The following is a 21,514-nucleotide window of genomic DNA, read 5'->3' on the forward strand; positions in this document are numbered from 1 at the left end:
AAGGCAATACAGTGCATCTGGAAAGTATTCACAGCGCTTCATCACTTTTTGCACATTTTGTTATGTTACAGCCTTATTCCAAAATGGATTAAATTCATTTTTTTCCTCAGAATTCTACACACAACACCCCATAATGACAACGTGAAAAAAATTTACTTGAGATTTTTGCAAATTTTATTAAAAATAAAAAAAACTGAGAAAGCACATGTCCATAAGTATTCACAGCCTTTGCCACGAAGCTCAAAATTGAGCTCAGGTGCATCCTGTTTCCCCTCATCATCCTTGAGATGTTTCTGCAGCTTAATTGGAGTCCACCTGTGGTAAATTCAGTTGACTGGACATGATGTGGAAAGGCACACACCTGTCTATAGAAGGTCCCACAGTTGACAGTTCATGTCAGAGCACAAACCAAGCATGAAGTCAAAGGAATTGTCTGTAGACCTCCGAGACAGGATTGTCTCGAGGCACAAATCTGGGGAAGGTTACAGAAAAATTTCTGCTGCTTTGAAGGTCACAATGAGCACAGTGGCCTCCATCATCCGTAAGTGGAAGAAGTTCGAAACCACCAGGACTCTTCCTAGAGCTGGCCGGCCATCTAAACTGAGCGATCGGGGGAGAAGGGCCTTAGTCAGGGAGGTGACCAAGAACCCGATGGTCACTCTGCCAGAGCTCCAGAGGTCCTCTGTGGAGAGAGGAGAACCTTCCAGAAGGACAACCATCTCTGCAGCAATCCACCAATCAGGCCTGTATGGTAGAGTGGCCAGACGGAAGCCACTCCTTAGTAAAAGGCACATGGCAGCCCGCCTGGAGTTTGCCAAAAGGCACCTGAAGGACTCTCAGACCATGAGAAAGAAAATTCTCTGGTCTGATGAGACAAAGATTGAGCTCTTTGGTGTGAATGCCAGGCGTCACGTTTGGAGGAAACCAGGCACCGCTCATCACCAGGCCAATACCATCCCTACAGTGAAGCATGGTGGTGGCAGCATCATGCTGTGGGACTGGGAGACTAGTCAGGATAAAGGGAAAGATGACTGCAGCAATGTACAGAGACATCCTGGATGAAAACCTGCTCCAGAGCGCTCTTGACCTCAGACTGGGGCGACGATTCATCTTTCAGCAGGACAACGACCCTAAGCACACAGCCAAGATATCAAAGGAGTGGCTTCAGGACAACTCTGTGAATGTCCTCGAGTGGCCCAGCCAGAGCCCAGACTTGAATCCCATTGAACATCTCTGGAGAGATCTTAAAATGGCTGTGCACCGACGATTCTCATCCAACCTGATGGAGCTTGAGAGGTGCTGCAAAGAGGAATGGGCGAAACTGGCCAAGGATAGGTGTGCCAAGCTTGTGGCATCATATTCAAAAAGACTTGAGGCTGGAATTGCTGCCAAAGGGGCATCGACAAAGTATTGAGCAAAGACTGTGAATACTTATGGACATGGGATTTCTCAGTGTTTTTATTTTTAATAAATTTGCAAAAATCTCAAGTAAACTTTTTTCACGTTGTCATTAAGGGGTGTTGTGTGCAGAATTCTGAGGAAGAAAATGAATTTAATCCATTTTGGAATAAGGCTGTAACATAACAAAATGTGGACAAAGTGATGAAGCGCTGTGAATACTTTCTGGATGCACTCTAGATAGCAAATGAGGGGATGGGATTCAGTAAAGTTGGGTTCGGAGGGTGTTGGTCGTAAAGCCTGCAACAGCTGGGGTCACATCCAAATGTTTGTTTGAGGGCCACGATTCAGGCAGCTCTCTGGCACTTATATTATTAGCTCTGAATTTTACTTGCAATGTGTCCCAGTTAAATGTGTGTCTGGATCGTGGGTCCTCCCTTCTGACGCCATTTCGATGTTCTTGTATGCGTGTTGTGAGTGTTTTAGACGTTTGTTCCATGCACTGCATGGTATACTGCGTTGTGTGTCTTGGCAGATTTCTTGCTTTGGGCATTAAAAAGAACAGTCCGCAGAGTGTTTGCAGGTTTATGGGCTATTTTGATGCCTGATTTGGAGAGGATGCTCGATGATCTTTGATACACCACTGAGATAGGGAAGGGTGTGCCAAGTAGGATGTGAAATTGGCTTGTTTGTTGAGGTCTGAGACGCCTCCTATGTAAGCCCTGTTTGGTAAACATCTTGGGAAACCATTTTAATGTGAGCAGATGGAAAAAATAATGTCGGTCATTCTTTTAGTATTCATTGAATTGCAGTGGGTGTGAATCCTTCTGAACAGAGCCTTAACACAACTCCGTTTATTCAGTGAGCGGTGATTTGCTAGACAAGTGTATTTTGTCCACATAACATTCCTTTGCCATACTAAAAGTACCTGAATTTGTGGCTCTGGAATTAAAAACGCAGCATATGCAGGCTTAAAAGAACCCCTAGTTAATAAAAAAAAAAAAAAAAAAAGACTTTATGACCAACACCCTCTGAACCCCCCCTTGTTCATACACTGCACCCCCACCCCTCATTTGGTACATGTTGCCTTTGATTCCTGTATGTCTAAGCATTTTCTTCTGAAGCCTGGTAGGCTGTCGAAAGCTTAGGAATAAAAACTATTTTAAGATTACGTGATTCATCTTCTCCCTTTGTGGATTGCTTATTACAAATTTGTACAAATAAATAAATAAATATATATATATATATATATATATAAAATCCTGAGCCTAAAAGTGCAACGATTTTTTGTCACGCTTTAAATCGGGCTTATTTTATAACCTACACATAAGTTTGTCATCATTCTTTTCACAATTTATCAAACTTTAATGTGATGTTGTTAGATTTTCATATTCTTCTGTTTTTAAATTATAAACTAAAAAAAATATCAAGAACTCCCGTCCCGCGAGACGAGACTTTGTGCCTGGAGATTTAACCACACCAGGGGCTGGAAATAAAAGACAGAGTAGAGCAGCTGCCGTCCAGGCTTTTAAATGTTTGAAGCACCGTGTGAGATGACGATCACACAGCATGGCAGCAGCTGATCAAGCAAAGAGGAGGGTAAAAAAAAAAAAAAATCCCTATTTGTTTCCCGTTGTGTCACAGGGGGTTTCAGAGGAGCAACCGCATCTCTTTAGGGTGCGTTCAGCCCTCCTTTTCACAACGGGAGCAGCAGAGATGTGAAGTGGCTGGCACGTAGCGTGGGCAGGGGAGCTTGCGAGCAAACTGAGCAAGGCCAGAACCCCCTAGTGTGTATATGTGTGTATGTTACACACACTTACTAGCTTGTATAATATACTTACTAGCTGTGCTATGAAAGACCTCTGTGTTTAATGTTTGCGGTGCACCATCTTTTGGAATGACAAATGCAATGCAATATTGCTACTTGAAAAACAGATGGTGTATCAAAGTTGAACATGATATTTTACAAATCCATACCAAATGGCATGACCCATCACATTTTGTAGTAATAAAATGCATCACTATATAAATATTTGAGATGCAGCCTTGCCATTTGTTATGGCTTTGTAAAAAATATTTTTGTTTGATGTACCATCTTTTGAAACTACCAAGACATAGGAACCAGGCAGATACATTTGACACTGGACCTTTTAATAATTGAATCCCTTTATATATTACATGATCCTTGTATTTGTTGAACTATTTGCACAGACATTTTAAACTGTTTGGAGTGGAATGTAAAGTGGGGGTGGGGACAAATTGGCTTTTCTTTTTTAATTAAATCGTTTCTGACTAAAGGCTCTGTCACATTTACATGACTTTCCCACTTTGTTTATATTATAATGAGGTGGTCTTGGTGAGCTCCTGTCGATTTGTGTTGTCCGACACCTTCAGCGATTGTGATTTACCCAGTCAAACTCGGACACGTGTGCTCAAGTTCTAGGGGTAGGCTCTGTGTATAGGAGTGCTGACAACCAACGAGTGTTCACCTCAAAGTGTGATGTGTGTAATGCAGTGATGATGAAGACTTAGGAGGAAGGGTGTTTTGGACCTCACGGACAGAAGAGAAACTGGTCTTGTCTGAGAGTGTTTTTCTCCATTTGTCAGAAAAAAAAAAAAAGAATTCAGTCGTTCTCTGCCTTTCCCCATCCCCGCAGCACTGGCAGCTTGTTACTGGCCATCAGGAAAAGAGGAGCTGGCATGGAGTAATGCCCAATGATCTCTTTTTTTTAAGAGGTCAGATTACGACTGTAGTTGTCAAGTTTGACATCTCTGACTTTGAAATCCTGTAATATGACACTGTAATGTGATTAGACATGACATGACACGAGATGTAACAACTGCTGCTGACAGTGCCAGGGCATACCTGAAGGCTTTTTAATGATGAGCTTCTTTGATTCAAATACATTTCCAGCAACTTACAAGCCCAACTGCTGTGTTTCGTTTAGCCAGGGGTCTCCAATCCCAGTCCTGGAGGGCCGCAGTGGCTGCAGGTTTTTGTTCTAACCCGGTTGCTTAATTAGAAAGCAATTCTGCCAATAATTTAATTTCATGGCTTGTTAGTGCTTTAACTCTGTCAGGTCATTCTCATATCCTAGACTTTCTTCCCCTATCTAAGGATATCATCCAAATGATTTGAAGGCTAAAATGGACGAGCAATTCTCAATCATTCACTTTTTTCTCTTTACTTTCCTTCCAAGTATTTAATTAAACCAAATAATGCAAGTTAAATACACACTGGCGTAAATGGTAACAAGCCAAATGGAGAAATGCTGGTCTCTTTTGTCATTCGCATGTTATTGCTAATTAGGATCCATTAAAAACTGAATGAATACAGCTGTTTAAGATGAAAATAAGCATTCAAAATCTTAATAAGCGAGACAACTAAAGTGAAGCAGAAGTGTTACTTGAGCAATTAGTGCTTCTTATTAAGCAATTGGGTTGGAGCAAAAACCTGCAGCCACTGCGGCCCTCCAGGACTGTGATTTGTTCTTGAGTAGTATTCTCACGTTTTAACATACCAACATCACCTCCTAAGTGGCCATATTATATTCAGTTATGTCTAAAACATGTACATCTAATGAAAACTTGAATATGGAATTCTGATTCTCAAATACTTTTGCTGTATACAGTGTGTGTGTACTTGATTTCATTGTATGCTCAATCTGCCCCATCACCTGTAAGTGGTATTGTTGTGAAGTGAAAGTGTTGAAGAGCAACAAGAACTCCACCATTAAGTGGTGGACCACACATAATCACAAAGCAGGGCCGCCAAGTGCTGAAGTGCATAGTGCTTAAAAATGGCCTCTCCACTATGGCTTCACTCACAAGAGTTCCAAACTGGCTCTCCAGGCAACATCAGCGCAAGAACGGTGCAGCAGGAGGTCCATGAAAAGGGTTTGCAGGGCCGAGCCTAAGATCACTGTGCGGAGTGTTGTAAATCACGCTGTCTGCTACTGGACTCTGGAACGGTAGAAATGAGTCCTCTGGCGTGATGAATCACTCTTCACTACCTGGCAGCTTGATGGATGAATCTGGGTTTGATGGACACAAAAGGGAACGATACCTTCTGGACTGCATAGTGCCACCTGTAAAGTTTGGTGAAGGAGAGGGATAATGGTGGGGTTTGATTTGGCTGCTTGGTTCCAGCATTCACTGACAGTTTAGATAACTGTACCCACAGTCTGCTGAAGGTCTTTTCTGTTCCATTGTGACTATACCTCTGTGCCCAAAGCCATGCCCATAAAAGACATGAAACACTCGAGTCAGTTGCACAGTGCCCTGACCTTGACCCTACTCAACACCTTTGGGATGAATTGGGAAGCCAATTGTGAGCCAGCTCTTCTCATCCAACACCAGGACCTGATGTCACAAATGCACTTTTGGTTGAATGGGCACAAATCCCCACAGACACACACTGAAGTCTTGTGGAAAGAAAGGTGGAGGCTGTTAGGGGAGAGCCAACTCCATGTTAATACCCAAGGTTTTGGAAAGGATGTCCAGCAAGCTGGCCATATACTCTATAAATAGGGACTTTAAGTATTCAACATTCATAAAACTTGTGGCATTAAAATAAGCAAATATGGGCTACCTTAGTTTTTTTTTTTTGAACAGAAGATGTAGAAATTCAAGATATGATTTATCCAAGTTTAATTAGTTTTGTACCTGAAGGTCACAAAGAAGTAAAATTAAATACTAATTAACAAAACATAAAACTCACTGTAGGTAATGTAAAAAAAAAAGTCTCTATTACCAAAGGTTTCCCTTTCTTGAATCTCAAACTATTAAGACTGGAGGATCGTTTCTTTGTGTCCCCTTAACGTGACTCTTTACAACACTGGAAGTCCCGTGTGCGCCGCAGGCCTGGCGTCAGAATACTGTGGGGACTGCAAATCAAAATGGATAAATCATACAAGTGGACTGAACATGAAACTGGAACATATAAATTAAATCTTACAAAAGTTTAACAGCTTTAAATTTACAACAAATTAATTTTGTGCTTTAACCTTCTCTTGTAAAGTGTCAGCATGAACTGTCAACGTTTCTTTACTTTAAACATTTCCACTCTACTGATGCTACTTGGCTTTAATGCAAGCTTTTTTGTTTCAGTGAACCGTGAAGGCCTGTATGACAGAAGAAAACAGGAAAACAAGAACTCTGCCACACACAAGTCTTTTCTTGTAAGGTCCTTTGTAAAAAAAAATCTCAGTACTTGAGTTTGTGCTTACAAGTCTAACGGTTCAGAACACAATACTACACATTTACGGCACTCCTCTTTAATACGCTAAATATCAGCTTCGTAACTCATCACATTTTCTGAACAATTTCTCTCGTTTACCCTCTCACATTTTACACATTTATATTATACGTTGCACAGTGAAATACTTGAGGCAACTATTCAAAAATAGAAGGTATTTTATGAGACCAAAAGGTATAAAAATACAAGCTACAAATGGACAGTACTTAAATCAACATTTGTGTATATTGTCATTTCTTATAATTTTGCACAGTGAGAACAAGCATTAAAAAAAAGCCATGTGACAATACACAAAAATCTACTAAATTAGTAGAAGTTGCATGCTGGTGTTAACATTTCTTCATCCAAAGAATGTAGAAGTTTACGTTGTAAACAGTTAAGATGTGAGGCTTGTCATTTCAGCTGATGACCTCACTGCGTCCCTGTAGATCTTGCATCACTTGAGTAGATCAGAGATGCCCAAACTCATCGCGTCTGTGGAGTTTTAGGTGTCAGTTTTTCTCAGCCTATGGTATACAACGCAAAATATTAACACAGAAGTACACTTTTCACATCGACACATCATGTGCAAATCATGTGCGGGTGAATTAACAGTGCAGAAAACAAGCGTGCCCCTCTGTATTAAGGTCCTGGATTCACATCAGACGTCAAGGCATATTTGTCAACTCTAAAACCAGTAAACACCTTTGTTGTCTGACTGCTTGTTTAAACACGTGGAACAAGCACAGCATTAATGACACTAAAAAAATGACATTTAGAAACCACTGCTATGAGAATTACAAATACCAAAGAGTCAAAGTTCTCATCTTTACTTATTCATCCGTATTTCTGTCTCTCGCAAGGCTGTGATGCACCAGGGTCTGGGCACAAAGTGAGAAACCAGCACCAGTCAGAGTGTCAACAAGGTAAACTCACACCACCTCAAATCAGGACAGTTTAGAGGCCCCGTTTAAATGAGAGAGGAGAATGGAGTACCCAGAGGAGATGAACTCCACCCAGAAGCAGGGAGACGGTGAATCAGCTGGAAATAAAATGCAGGTAAAATGCCATGTCTGGAGTTTTGAGGCAGAAGCCTCTGAAAAACAGTACATACATACCCACGCATTTTTATTATACATGTTGGAATAGAAGACATGGATTGGCTAGCATCCTGGCCAGTATGGATTGAATTTTATCCCAGCTGGGAGGCTTTTACAATGCCTCCAAGGGCTATGTTGTCCCCCAACGAGTAGCAGCAATCCTCTGGTGCACCTCCCATGTGCATACCTGCAGGGCTACATGGGAGTTGTAGTCCTGATGGGTGACCCTGCTGGGTTTCTTGGGTGCTGCCGGGAGAAGGATTCCATATTTAAGGATGGTTCTGCCTGACCTGGAAGTGCTGCTATTTGTGGTACCAGGTGTGGAATAAAGGAAGCTGCTCTGCCTCATCCAAGTGAGGAGTTGTGAGAGGAGGAGGAGGAGCTCGCCTACGAGGAGTGGAGGAGAAAGAACAGAAAGAAAAGGAGTACCGCTTATTGTGGAAGAGTTGGTGTAAAATCTTTCTTTTAAACAAACATTCATTTGAACCTGGGACTTGTGTCTGAGGTTTGAGGGTGTGAGATGTCTCCTACAGAACACTAAATACAAGGGGGAACCCAAAAATACCCAGAATCTGTAAATGTTACTGGATTAGAGTGTACTTCACAAATATGTTGCTAGGTATCGTTGCCCACAGTCTGTTTAATCAGTTTGACGAGTGGCATCGTCCCAAGCTGATAGAGTGTGTATTTCTGCTGTTTATTCTACAATTATGCAGGTGTTTGTCGATTTTCTCCATGCCACCTTGGTGGATTTTCAAGAGATGACGATATTAAATAGCTGGGTGTCTACATCAGTGAGGACCTCACTTGGACACAACACCACACAGCTGGTCAAGAGGGCTCAACAAGGGCTGTTCTTTCTGAGGAGGCTGAGGAAGTTTGGTATGTCGACTAAGATCCTCAGCAACTTTTACAGCTGCATTGTTGAGAGCATCTTGACCAGCTGCATCACCGTGTGGTATGGCAACACTACTGCTATGGACCACAAACGCCTGCAGAGAATGGTAAAGACTGCCGAGAAGATCACCAGGACCCCATTTCCCTCTCTGCAGAGCATCTACAACTACAGAGTCCGCAGGAGAACTGCCTCGATCCTCAGGGACCCCACACACACACCCCCCAGCACGAATTGTTCACACTTCTACCCTCAGGCAGGAGGTATAGACGTATGAAATGCAGGACTTCCAGGCTAAAGAACTCTTTCTTTCCGAAGGCCATTAGACTCCTAAATAACTGACTGAAGTTTATAAGAATGGTCTACCTCATTCTATCTTCCTCACACAATTGAATTTGACTTGTCCATCACACACCTACCTGCACATTACACTTTATATTTCTATTGTTTTTATACTTTATGCTGCCTCTGTTATTTATTATCTGTCTGCTACTTATTATTTATGTTTATCTTTATACATTGATTTTGTCATTTGGTGTGGACAGCAAAGAAAATTTCATTATACAGGGAAACGTTTGCTTACTGTGCACATGACAATAAACTTTGAACTTGAACTTGACATGATGTTGATTGCATTTACCGACTCTGGGAGACTTGTTCATAAAGAGTTTGTTCCCACAGACAAGACACTTAATCAGCAACATTACATTGAACTAGCTTATGAGTATGCATCAGGAGAAAGACGTCCAGAGAAGTGGCGCAGCCAAAACTGGATTTTGCACCATGACAAAGCATCTGCACACACCGTGTTGTTAGTCAAAACATTTTTGATCAAAAAAACAAGGTGACTGTTGTTTCATCCCCAAACTGCACCAGATCTCGCTCCGTGACTTCTTTTTTTACCCAAAATTAAAACCGAGACTAAAGAGAAGGAGATTTGATACCGTGGGAGAAAACCAGGAAGGAATCCAGAGGGTTGTGTCTTCAGCAGAAATTAAAAGAGAACCAAGTTGTAAATTTTTTATTTTGTCCTCTAATTAAAAACGCACATTTTTTGTTGGAATTTGAACGGTTGCCGGGCTTGTGTTCACTATAGCATCTCATATTTTTTTAATTAGAAAAAGAATAGATAAAGAAGAATATGCCCTAATTGCTTAATAATCAATAGACGGCTTCGCTTCAGACCCCATCCACACTACTAAACGTAGAGATTACTCACCATTTTTGCCTTTTTTCCCCCCACACTACCCCTGTGTTTTCAACCCCTGAAAATGAAGACTTTTGAAAATGTTCTCCAAAGCCGTATATTTCTGAAAAAGTACTCATATGGATAGGCAAAAACGTTCCGATTTGTTTGTGCTTATTTCATGGCCCTTCCCTGTATCCCGCTCATCTGAAAGTCTCACTCCCTGACTGGTTACCCCTTCACAAACGAAAATTGCATTCCAACACAGCACACATAAAAGAGTTGCGTTCCATGGAGTTTGTTGTTTTGCTTTTCTGTATACATCTAACTTGCATTTTGTATAGTTTGAATTCAGCACAGATGCACAAAAGGCAAATAATTTACCGGTTGCTAAAATTTTATGACAAGTTTTATCCTGTGGCCGACAGCGTTACCACCACCCAAGGATTTTTTTCTATCAACGTACGCATGTCCTGTGTAGCCCAAAGTCTAAATCGTGTGTTTTTATTTGTTTTAGTGTTAAAGTACATACTTTCATAAACAACGTGAAAACACTAGTTATGACTGGAGATCATTTTGGTTTAAAAGCACTATTTTTAATGCCAACGTAGCAGTGTGGACATAGCCAAAAAGCCAAATGTGTCCATTTAATATGTAAACGTGTTAAGCATGCTAGCCTTATCTTTTTGGTTAACACCTTATGAAAATTTCATTAGAATTGTGGTTTGTAATTATGACAATTTCAATTTTTTGTACAATCCGGGTGGTTTGTCATGGTGGGTGCAGCAACATGCTGTAATCAGCACATGCTCCCAACCTCTCTCTCTCTCTATTATGCATTATGGATAAATATTTTGTGTAAATGTTTAATAAAGGTATTATTTTAAGGGGATGTTATTTATTTTTTATGGTCATTGAATAATAAGCCAACAGAATTTTATTTTATTAATTCAAAATGAAGAGGCAAAACCTACACGTCTACATGTCTGGTTATGCAGGGGCTCGCTGAAAAACATTATTAAAAATTGGTGATCGATATCAGTGTTGGCCAATACTAGAAACAGAAAAATCAGTGATTGGTATCATCGTTGGCCAATTCTAGTAACATAAAATCAGCGATTGATATCGGCATTGGCCAATTCTAGTAACATAAAATCAGTGATTGATATCGGCATTGGCCAATTCTAGTAACATAAAATCAGATATCGGCATTGGCTAATTCTAACATAAAATTGGTGATCGGGTTCAGCAAAAAAGAAAGAAACACACACCACACACTGATTGGAGCATCCCTAGTTTTGAATTAGTAAAGATCTGCAAGATATAAGACCCAATTTATTACAAACCTTGTGCCCCTTCCAAAGTGCATTCCACATTCAGAAGCAAAAAGAGCCAGTTTAGAATCGCCAATTAACCTAACCTGCACCTCTTTGGGAAGGTACCAAAGGAAAATCCACATGGAGATGTGGAGTACATAAAAACCCAACACAGACAGAAAGCGGTTATGGAATGTGGACCCAGGGCACTGAATCAAAGAAGCAGTAGTGCTAACCACTACACCACTGTGCCATCCATCACCGTCTGTATGCATTATTAAAATAAATGAAGACACAAAAGAAACAGAAAATGAGCAAGTGATTATTAAAAGGTTAGGAAGGTATGACAGAATGCTATTTTTGAGAAATTGTTAAGAACATAATACTTCTTAAAGATGCCTAATTTAGCATAGTTAAGTCAAATTTGTGAATTCAAACAGAAGAAACAATAATGATCTTTGTATCAGACTTTATTCACCAGAGGTATAAGCACACAGTAAAGGAGCGGTCGCCTGCGTGAAGACATAGATCTGAGCCCCTGGACAAAAGCATGACAATAAAGGAGAGAGGTGCATAAATTTAAAGAAATGTCTGATAAAAATACGTACACTTGTCACTGATGTGCCACAGTATTCTGAATAACCCTGTTCTTTCTAATTCCACCTAAAAGTATTGAAGGCTTATTGGCTTGTATAATAGCACCTCTGCTGTCAATCAAGAGATGAGCAATTCTGAAACTTATAAGGTAAAAGAGCAAAGAAAAACCTTGCATAAAAGATATTTGCTTATTGGTTAACTATATTTAAATATTTGTGTATTTGCACCAATTGACTGTAGGAAATTCCGTACAATTAAAAGCTATAAAAAGTTCTTCACAATGTGATTTTTAATGTCCTTGTTTTGGTTTTTTTTCTTTCTTTTCACTTTACATCAGTTAGTGTATTTACAGAGATCTGAGGTAGATTCAAAGAACAGATACACAAATACATTCTCAACCTCAGACTGCATGCCAGGTTTAAAAAGACAGCTTGATATTCATACCTGTTTGACACAAAAACTATGCAAATGGAAAAACATACATTAGCATTTCAATCCTGCTGGAATGTTGGAACGGGAATAAAATATTATTTAAAAAATTCAGCATATTTTAAATAAACAATTGAACTTTGTGTCTCAATATAAATGTAAACATAGAGAAAATATTTACTTTTGAATAAGTAACCGACCACAAAGAAAATTTAAAAGCACAGCAATAGAAGGCAAGTTTTAAAGGGGGGGGGGGGGGGGGGGGGGGGGGGAGGCAGAAATAAAAAAAACCTAAAAGGCATCCACATATATGACAATGACTTGCCATCTTAGAAGTACTAATTTATTGCTTGAAACGTGATATTTCTATTCTATTGAAGTATATTTTGTCTCAAAATTGTATTATATCTGAGTGACTTCCAAAGTAATATTTATAGTTCTACCTTAACACAGATTACAAAGGAAAAATGAACACTGAGTTGTAAAAGAAAAAAAATGATAACTTGTATCTGAACTTGAGAACAGGCTACTGTATATACTCGCATATAAACTGAATCCTGGATAAAGTGAGAGCTGTCAAAATGTAGGAGTATACAATATGGGACCCAAAAAAAAAAAAAAACACACACACACACTATTATAACCTGCCAGCTGCCATTTTCACATAACACATGAATTAAAGGAATACTGCTCCCAAAAATTTAATCTCATATTTTCACAAAGAAAGGAATAGCATACTATCTTATAGAATGGGCAACTTTGGAGACCAACAGTAAACCACAGCACATAATATAAAAAGCACCCGTGAAAAATTTCCCTTTACTCGTCTTGCATGCTCCATGCGTCAAGTCATCCAGTTGTAAGCTCACAAAGGGTGAAACGCAGTTTTTTTTGCTAAAAGGTTGAACTGAAAACCTGCCACTCTCCTTCTTTCATCAGCCCAGAGCTCTATCTTCAATTCAATATCTTGTTCCCTCTGTGTGCGCTGAATCTGATTTTACAGAAATATTGAAGTAACAATGCCAAATAAATGCATGCATTTCGTCTGTTGTGAGCAAAAAACGGGACATCTTGACGTGTGGATTTGGCAACATGAGTAATGTGAGATTTTTCATGGACTGTTTTTATAGAATATGCCATGGCCCAGCACTGGTCAACCATGGATGCCCGTTCTATCAGAAAATTTGTTATCTCCGTTCTCCATGAAATTATGATATTCAAAATTTTGATCGCCCCTTCACTATAAAGTACAGGAGGGTATGTAAAATATATTTTAAAAAAATTACATTTTCGGTGGCATATTCTTTTAACTTTTATAACCTACTGTATAACCTGTAATTAATCATCTCTGATTGTTTTTCTAATAGCAGAATTCTGGCCTCCAGAATAGTCAGGACCTTTTTTTGTCTTTGTGTAAAACTTCCAACTAATTTCTTTTAAATACATTTCTGAAAATGAGTAACTGTATGAACATAACAAAACTTTTCCAAATCGACTTAATTTACTTCAGGGTTCTGAGCTTATCCCAGTAGCACTGGGTATAAGGAGGGGAAACAGTCCTGGACAGGGCACATACACAGAGCCAATCAAGAATCACAAATGAACAACTGTGGAGATATGTGGGGTGGGGTGTGGGGGAAACCCCACAAAGATACAGAAAGAATGTGCAAACTCCAAACAGACAATGACTGGGTGCAGGATTTAACCTCCTCAAGACCCCAGTTTCTTCCCACAGTCCAAAGACATGCAGGTTACTTGGATCGGTGATGCTAAATTGGTCCTTGTGTGAGTGTTAGCCGTGCGATGGACTGGGCCCTGTCCAGGGATTGTTTATGCCATGTGCTCTATGCATGCTGGGATGAGGTCTAGCTTCCTCATGACCCTGCTCAGGACTAAGCAAGTTTGGAAGACAGATGGATGGATGGCTAAGATAAATGGGCAGTGAATGGACGACTGCCTCATTTTGACATGTAGACAAAGGTGTCTGTACAAATAAAAAAAAATAAGAACTCCCAATTAAAAAAAAAAACAACAAAAAAAAAAAGATTTCAGTCACAGAGACAATTCATAATATGCAACATTCCCCTTCACAATAAAATGGCTCAAGTGTAGCAAAGCATTCCCAAAGTACCTGTTATAAAACTTGACTTCCATGTTTATTTGTTGCACTATTTGGTAATTCCAAAGAATTTATATTTCTATTTAAAATCAGCAAAGTTCACTGTTCTGACAAAATGCAAAAGCATGTACATGGAAATTAAGGCCTGGCCCCTACAACGTTTAATGTCCCATATGTTACAGAGAAACACTGCAATTCTGACTGTAAATTTTAACGTTCAACGTAATTGGATCACGTATATTCAAGTATATCTAAAGTGTCCGATAAGTAACAATCCAGCACAAACCTTGTCAAGTATCACTGCACAAGACACAATTTCAATTTCAGAAGCAAATTTGTCAATACCAAGGAATGCATCTACAAGAATTATTTTACCGGTGTAACGCATCCTTGCATTTGTTTTATTGAAAAATCTGAAAGTCCATATTCAACATGAGATGGGATTCATGTTCACTCATCCATTGAAGTTTCAATCCAATGAAAACTATGGGGTCACGTAGGGTTGCCAGATGTCCCTTATATACGGGACATGTCCCATATTTGATAATTTTGTCCCCTGTCCCATACTGACCTTTCAGGGACACCCAAATGTCCCGTATTTAATTCATTTTCAAATTTTGTAATAAAAATATATTTTTACTACCTTCTTACGGTACTTAGTTGTAGCTTTATAAGTAATTATACTTTCTTTTCTCAGATTCTCTTGATGAAAATAACCCAAATATAACAAGGAAACCCGTGTTTGCTGCCCGTTTGCAACTTGTTCAGTTACTATGGTTGGCTGAGGACAACGACACACTTACCGTTTTGCTCTCCAGCCACGCTGGAGTTCTGTATCAGCATTGCAACATACAGTGACTGCCAACAAAATGTGTTGTTACTACTTGCCACTGCCCACTTTTTTTCTAACTGCCTGTATTAAATAATAATAATATTTCTCTGTTGTCTGTATTAAATAAATATTTTCAAATGATTTCACATTTACAGAATTTTTTTTAGCTTGTATTAAATAATTTTCAAATGATTTTACTTTTGTTTTCCTCATAACCCATTAAAATCCTTGCTTTATGTTTTTAACTTGTGTCTCTACTTTTATGTAATATATTGGGCTGTGTAGGAGGTATGTATAAATTTATATATATAGTAATATATAGAGAGAGAGGGCGGCACGGTGGCGCAGTGGTAGCTCTGCTGCCTCGCAGTTACGAGACCCGGGTTTGCTTCCCGGGTCCTCCCTGCGTGGAGTTTGCATGTTCTCCCCGTGTCTGCGTGAGTTTCCTCCGGGCGCTCCGGTTTCCTCCCACAGTCCAAAGACATGCAGGTTAGGTGGATTGGCGATTCTAAATTGGCCCTAGTGTGTGCTTGGTGTGTTTGTGTGTGTCCTGCGGTGGGTTGGCACCCTGCCCGGGATTGGTTCCTGCCTTGTGCCCTGTGTTGGCTGGGATTGACTCCAGCAGACCCCCGTGACCCTGTGTTCGGATTCAGCGGGTTGGAAAATGGATGGATGGATATATAGAGAGATTTTAATTTCTATTCGTATTTCTAATTTTCTGGCAACCCTAGGGTCACGGAAATTTAATTGGACTCCTAAATTTATGTTAAAATCCCTTCTGGCAACACACACAAAACCTGCAAGCAAGAAGAGGAATTCAACTGGCATCACTGAACCGATGATGAAAGCCAAAAATCAGTCCAGTGCACCCAGATGCTACACTTCCAACCTAACTGTAATCTCAATACTGGACAGGATACTGCATTTTTGTTATTGCCATATTATTTGTGAAAGATAAAAACAAGATATGCCTGGTTACATTTACGAGTGTCCACATTTTTATTACTATCACCAGCAGGCATGTTATTGTGAAATAACACTATAATTATTTGCAAATCTTATTATGTGATATCATCTACTGTTAAATTCTGCTCCGTACTTCTAAAATTTTTTTATTTTTTATTGAGGATTTGTTCTGTTCTGTGTATTGTATTGTATTGACCCCCTTCTTTTGACACCCACTGCACGCCCAACCTACCTGGAAAGGGGTCTCTCTTTGAACTGCCTTTCCCAAGGTTTCTTCCATTTTTCCCTACTAGGTTTTTTTGGGAGTTTTTCCTTGTCTTCTTAGAGAGTCAAGGCTGGGGGGCTGTCAAGAGGCAGGGCTTGTCAAAGCCCATTGCGGCACTTCTTGTGTGATTTTGGGCTATACAAAAGTAAACTGTATTGTATTATAAATCACATTTTTTGACAGGTGGGAATAAGCTTTTTTAGATAAGGGAATTGTCAATATTGAAAAACCTGCCCAGACTGAAGGAGAAATCACCAAGTAGAATTCCCTTGGTGAGTGAGTCATACAACAAGATGGTGTGCAAATGTGGGGACGGCGCTAGAAAAAAGAAAAAAAAAGCCATTTATGCTAGTTATTTTTTATTATTCTTCATTTGGCAAAATCTTACAAAAGAAAAAAAAACAGATTTTATGATAATCTGAAGCTGATTACAGCTCCAGTCATTTTCACAATTGCTGATTTCACCACTTCAATGCTGACAGACAAAATAAAGGAAGACTTAAGGGGATCAAAGATTCGAAAGGAACAAATTCATTGGAGAGAACTAAATAGTGGACAGTGACCTACTGCGATAACCTCTTAGCTTAAGGAAAAGCCAAAAGCAGAAGCACTTCATCACCTAATAAATAGGACAGTCTGGGTAGAATATGGAGGATGAACGATAACAGGAGACAAGAAGACTGAAAATATGGGGGATATGAAGAAATGAATGCTAAGGATGTACGTGTGGACAGGCAGGTCTTATTAATTTCTTAACACACTTAATATAAAAAAAATGTCTTATAAAATAATATGCCTTTTGAGTATCATAATGGTATTTTGATATTACTAAAATGTATGCGATTTATATTCCTACAGTGCCTTGTTGTGTATAGTCCACCTTTGTTGTCAAAATTTATTTGTCAACGTGAATTCCACCAGACCATAAAACATTTTACAAAATCCCGTCTTTAAAAAAAAAAATAAATATAAATATCTAAAGTATTATATATGCATACTCATATGCACATTTTGAAGGTACTATTTCGTCATGAGGACAGGAGTATAAAGATGTATAAACAGACTCTGAATTTTTTCTTCTTGCACTCAAGTTATGCCTTGTACTAGGAGACAAGCTACAAATGATGCAAAAGCTTTAGTATGCTTTTAGGATTTTGCTTAACTGTATTGCAATTGGAATCTCTTCATGTCATAAATAATGGTGGTCTAGTTAATATTCAATGTGGAGACAAGTCTTCTGTCCCATTTTGAACGTTATAAAAAAAATGGATCAGACCACACAACTAAGACTGTACCTTGAAATAATCCCACAAATTCTCAACTTATCTGCGAGTATATACAGGTAGGTGACTTTGACAGAAATGTTTCCAGTCTTAAGACACTAAAATATTTACATTTAACTGATTTATGTATACACTCAGTTCATATTCACTGTTTAGTTTTTTGTTAAAGCTTACACATTTTCACCTAGCACCTGCAAAAATATCCAATAAAGCACAGGTTGAAAGGAATGGGTCTAACTGTGCAAGTAAATGCTTAATTTGTACGTCACCCTCCTGGGGTGAGGTTATCATTCATCTGACATATAATCTCCAGCAAACATATGCTCCAAACACAAGCACACCAATTGCACCAACATTAATGAGAATAGGTTTCCAGTATATCCACCTTTTTCTTTTAATCTCTGCTTTGCTTAACTTCTGTTTCATTTCTTGCACCTTCTGTGTCGTTCCTGCTATCCTGTCTTCTCTTTTTCGCTTGCGGATGCTGCTGGAAGATAAGCAGGGGGGAAAAAAAAAAAAAAAAGAAAAAACTTAGTGCTCATTAGTTCTTCCATAAGCAATTCGCGCAACTTACTTCACATTATTTTTTGCAACTGTACAAGTAACATTCTTAATGTTCATTGAAATAAGATTAATTTTTTAAAAAAGTATACAAAACTTCCAAATTTTAGCATGAATCACCTTCAATTTTAAGATTAAACAGTAAACAGAAATTATGTTTATACAGTGACTTGAAAAAGCATTCCGGTTCCAAATCTATCTTATTGTCTCAGATTCTAACCTTGCAGTACTCTAAAGTAAGATTTTTTTTCAGGTGAACTAAAAATCATTGTGCATCACGCCAAATAAAAAATAAAAAAACCTAAATTGCAAAATGTATAAATATAAGGCTAACTTTGTTCATGTGCAGTGTGTTACCTCCCCCAGTTTGTTGATGGCCTCCACCTGGTTGATCACTGGTTCTCAATTAGTTCAGAAGGATATCTCCTTCCTTCTCTCGCTGATGACCAACAGTATGGTTGAGATTTTCCAAATTCAAACCAAAACAAAGACAAAAGAGTATTCAAAACAAGTCAGGGATATAATTCTACTGGGCAAGACTGCTCAGTATAGTCCATCATACAAAAGTGGAAAAAATAGTCAACTACAGCCATATTGCCCAAGGCAGGCCACCCTGCTGAACTTGATTGTCAAACAGAAATGGTACTTGTCAGAATGTCTACTGTGATATGCCAGCTGTCTAAGTGGCAGAAGTCAGTGACGGAGATTGGAGAGGATATCTATGGCTCAACAATTTCCAAGGCAATGCACACAAAGGGGCCTTTATGGAAAGAATGGCAAGGAAGTAGCCCTGGCAAAAAACACAAATGTGCTTGACCCCCCCAAAAAAATTTGTAAAATGTCACCTGAAAGACACTACAAAGACATGCACAAGTCTTGTGGTCTGATCTGACTAAAGTTGAACATTTTGGCTTGAACACAAACTGGTACGTGTGACATAAATCTAACACTTGATGAGTGTTGAGCATTTTCTTGATGAGGAGAGCTGGGATAGGCAACCTGATCAGGTTTGATGAATGCTGCACAATATGGACAGATTCGGGGTGGGGGGGAAGACCTGTTCATCTCTGCCAAGAAGTTTAAAATGGGGTGGAAGTTTGTGTTTCAACAGCACACTGTTAGAGCATCAGTGGAGTTGCTTAAAATGAAGAAAATGGATGTCCTTGAATGGCCCAGTCAGAGTCTTGTCCTTTCATCAAAGATTATAATAGGCAAACTATATATATATATATATATATATATATATATATATATTATATACAGTGCGTCCGGAAAGTATTCACAGCGCATCAATTTTTCCACATTTTGTTATGTTACAGCCTTATTGCATAATGGATTAAATTCATTTTTTCCTCAAAATTCTACACACAACACCCCATAATGACAACGTGAAAAAAGTTTGAGGTTTTTGCAAATTTATTAAAAAATAAAAAAAAATGAGAAATCACATGTACATAAGTATTCACAGCCTTTGCTCAATACTTTGTCGATGCACCTCTGGCAGCAATTACAGCCTCAAGTCTTTTTGAATATGATGCCACAAGCTTGGCACACCTATCCTTGGCCAGTTTCACCCATTCCTCTTTGCAGCACCTCTCAAGCTCCATCAGGTTGGATGGGAAGCGTTGGTGCACAGCCATTTTAAGATCTCTCCAGAGATGTTCAATCGGATTCAAGTCTGGGCTCTGGCTGGGCCACTCAAGGACATTCACAGAGTTGTCCCAAAGCCACTCCTTTGATATCTTGGCTGTGTGCTTAGGGTCGTTGTCCTGCTGAAAGATGAACCGACATCCTAGTCTGAGGTCAAGAGCGCTCTGGAGCAGGTTTTCATCCAGGATGCCTCTGTACATTGCTGCAGTCATCTTTCCCTTTATCCTGACTAGTCTCCCAGTTCTTGCCGCTGAAAAACATCCCCACAGCATGATGCTGCCACCACCATGCTTCACTGTAGGGATGGTGCCAGGTTTCCTCCAAACGTGACACCTGGCATTCACAACAAAGAGTTCAATCTTTGTCTCATCAGACCAGAGAATTTTCTTTCTCATGGTCTGAGAGTCCTTCAGGTGCCTTTTGGCAAACTCCAGGCGGGCTGCCATGTGCCTTTTATTAAGGAGTGGCTTCCGTCTGGCCACTCTACCATACAGGCCTTATTGGTGGATTGCTGCAGAGATGGTTGTCCTTCTGGAAGGTTCTCCTCTCTCCACAGAGGACCTCTGGAGCTCTGACAGAGTGACAATCGGGTTCTTGGTCACCTCCCTGACTAAGGCCCTTCTCCCCCGATCGTTCAGTTTAGATGGCCGGCCAGCTCTAGGAAGAGTCCTGGTGGTTTCGAAATTCTTCCACTTACGGATGATGGAGGCCACTGTGCTCATTGGGACCTTCAAAGCAGCAGAAATTTTTCTGTAACCTTCCCCCGATTTGTGCCTCGAGACAATCCTGTCTCGGAGGTCTACAGACAATTCCTTTGACTTCATGCTTGGTTTGTGCTCTGACATGAACTGTCAACTCTAGGACCTTATATAGACAGGTGTGTGCCTTTCCAAATCATGTCCAGTCAACTGAATTTACCACAGGTGGACTCCAATGAAGCTGCAGAAACATCCCAAGGATGATCAGGGGAAACAGGATGCACCTGAGCTCAATTTCGAGCTTCATGGCAAAGGCTGTGAATACTTATGTACATGTGCTTTCTCAATTTTTTTATTTTTAATAAATTTGCAAAAATCTCAAGTAAACTTTTTTCACATTGTCATTATGGGGTGTTGTGTGTAGAATTCTGAGGAAAAAAATGAATTTAATCAATTTTGGAATAAGGCTGTAACATAACAAAATGTGGAAAAAGTGATGTGCTGTGAATACTTTCCGGATGCACTGTGTATATTATATATATATATATATATATATATATATATAAAAAAATTTTTTTTTATTTAATAGAAATATGTGTAAAATTCTAGGGGCTATACACCTCTATGATGTTATTAATATGCCTTTTTCACAAAAAAGTATTAAACTTCCATACATTAACAGTGGGGGCATGTTTCTTTTTAGTTGGCTCATGAGGCTACACATTCTAGCTTGACAGTTAGTAATCACTGTTAATATGCTGCAGCTTGAGGAGTATCTTCCTTGAAGCTGTCTCCCTGCTTAAAGAGAATCATAGTTACCCTGATACAAGATAACCCCAAAAATAGTACTTACAGTAACATGATGGAAAATAACAATAGCATTGTGTACAATCCAGTCCATATGTTCTGTCTATAGCTTTGGTCTTTACAAAAAAAAAAAAAAAAAGTATTCCCTGACAAACATTATTCCACTCACTTAAATA

General features: G+C 39.4%; 1 protein-coding gene across 2 annotated transcripts in view; it reads right to left on the minus strand.

Moving 5' to 3' along the window:
• Nucleotides 1–6,033: 6,033 nt before the first annotated feature.
• Nucleotides 6,034–21,514, minus strand: part of ptpn2b (protein tyrosine phosphatase non-receptor type 2b) — a 53,318-nt gene continuing 37,837 nt past the window's right edge. Inside the window, exons 9-10 of one of the 2 annotated variants that reach the window (XM_028817596.2) lie at nt 18,008–18,109; nt 6,034–7,161 (exon numbers count right to left, since the gene is read on the minus strand). In XM_028817596.2, the coding sequence (XP_028673429.1) occupies nt 7,140–7,161; nt 18,008–18,109 (124 nt within the window). In that variant the 3' untranslated portion in view covers nt 6,034–7,139. The remainder of the gene's footprint in view (nt 7,162–18,007; nt 18,110–21,514) is intronic. The other variant, XM_028817597.2, reaches the window with a different exon arrangement.

The sequence above is a fragment of the Erpetoichthys calabaricus genome, chromosome 13, assembly GCF_900747795.2.
Source record: "Erpetoichthys calabaricus chromosome 13, fErpCal1.3, whole genome shotgun sequence".
Lineage (NCBI taxonomy): Eukaryota > Metazoa > Chordata > Cladistia > Polypteriformes > Polypteridae > Erpetoichthys > Erpetoichthys calabaricus.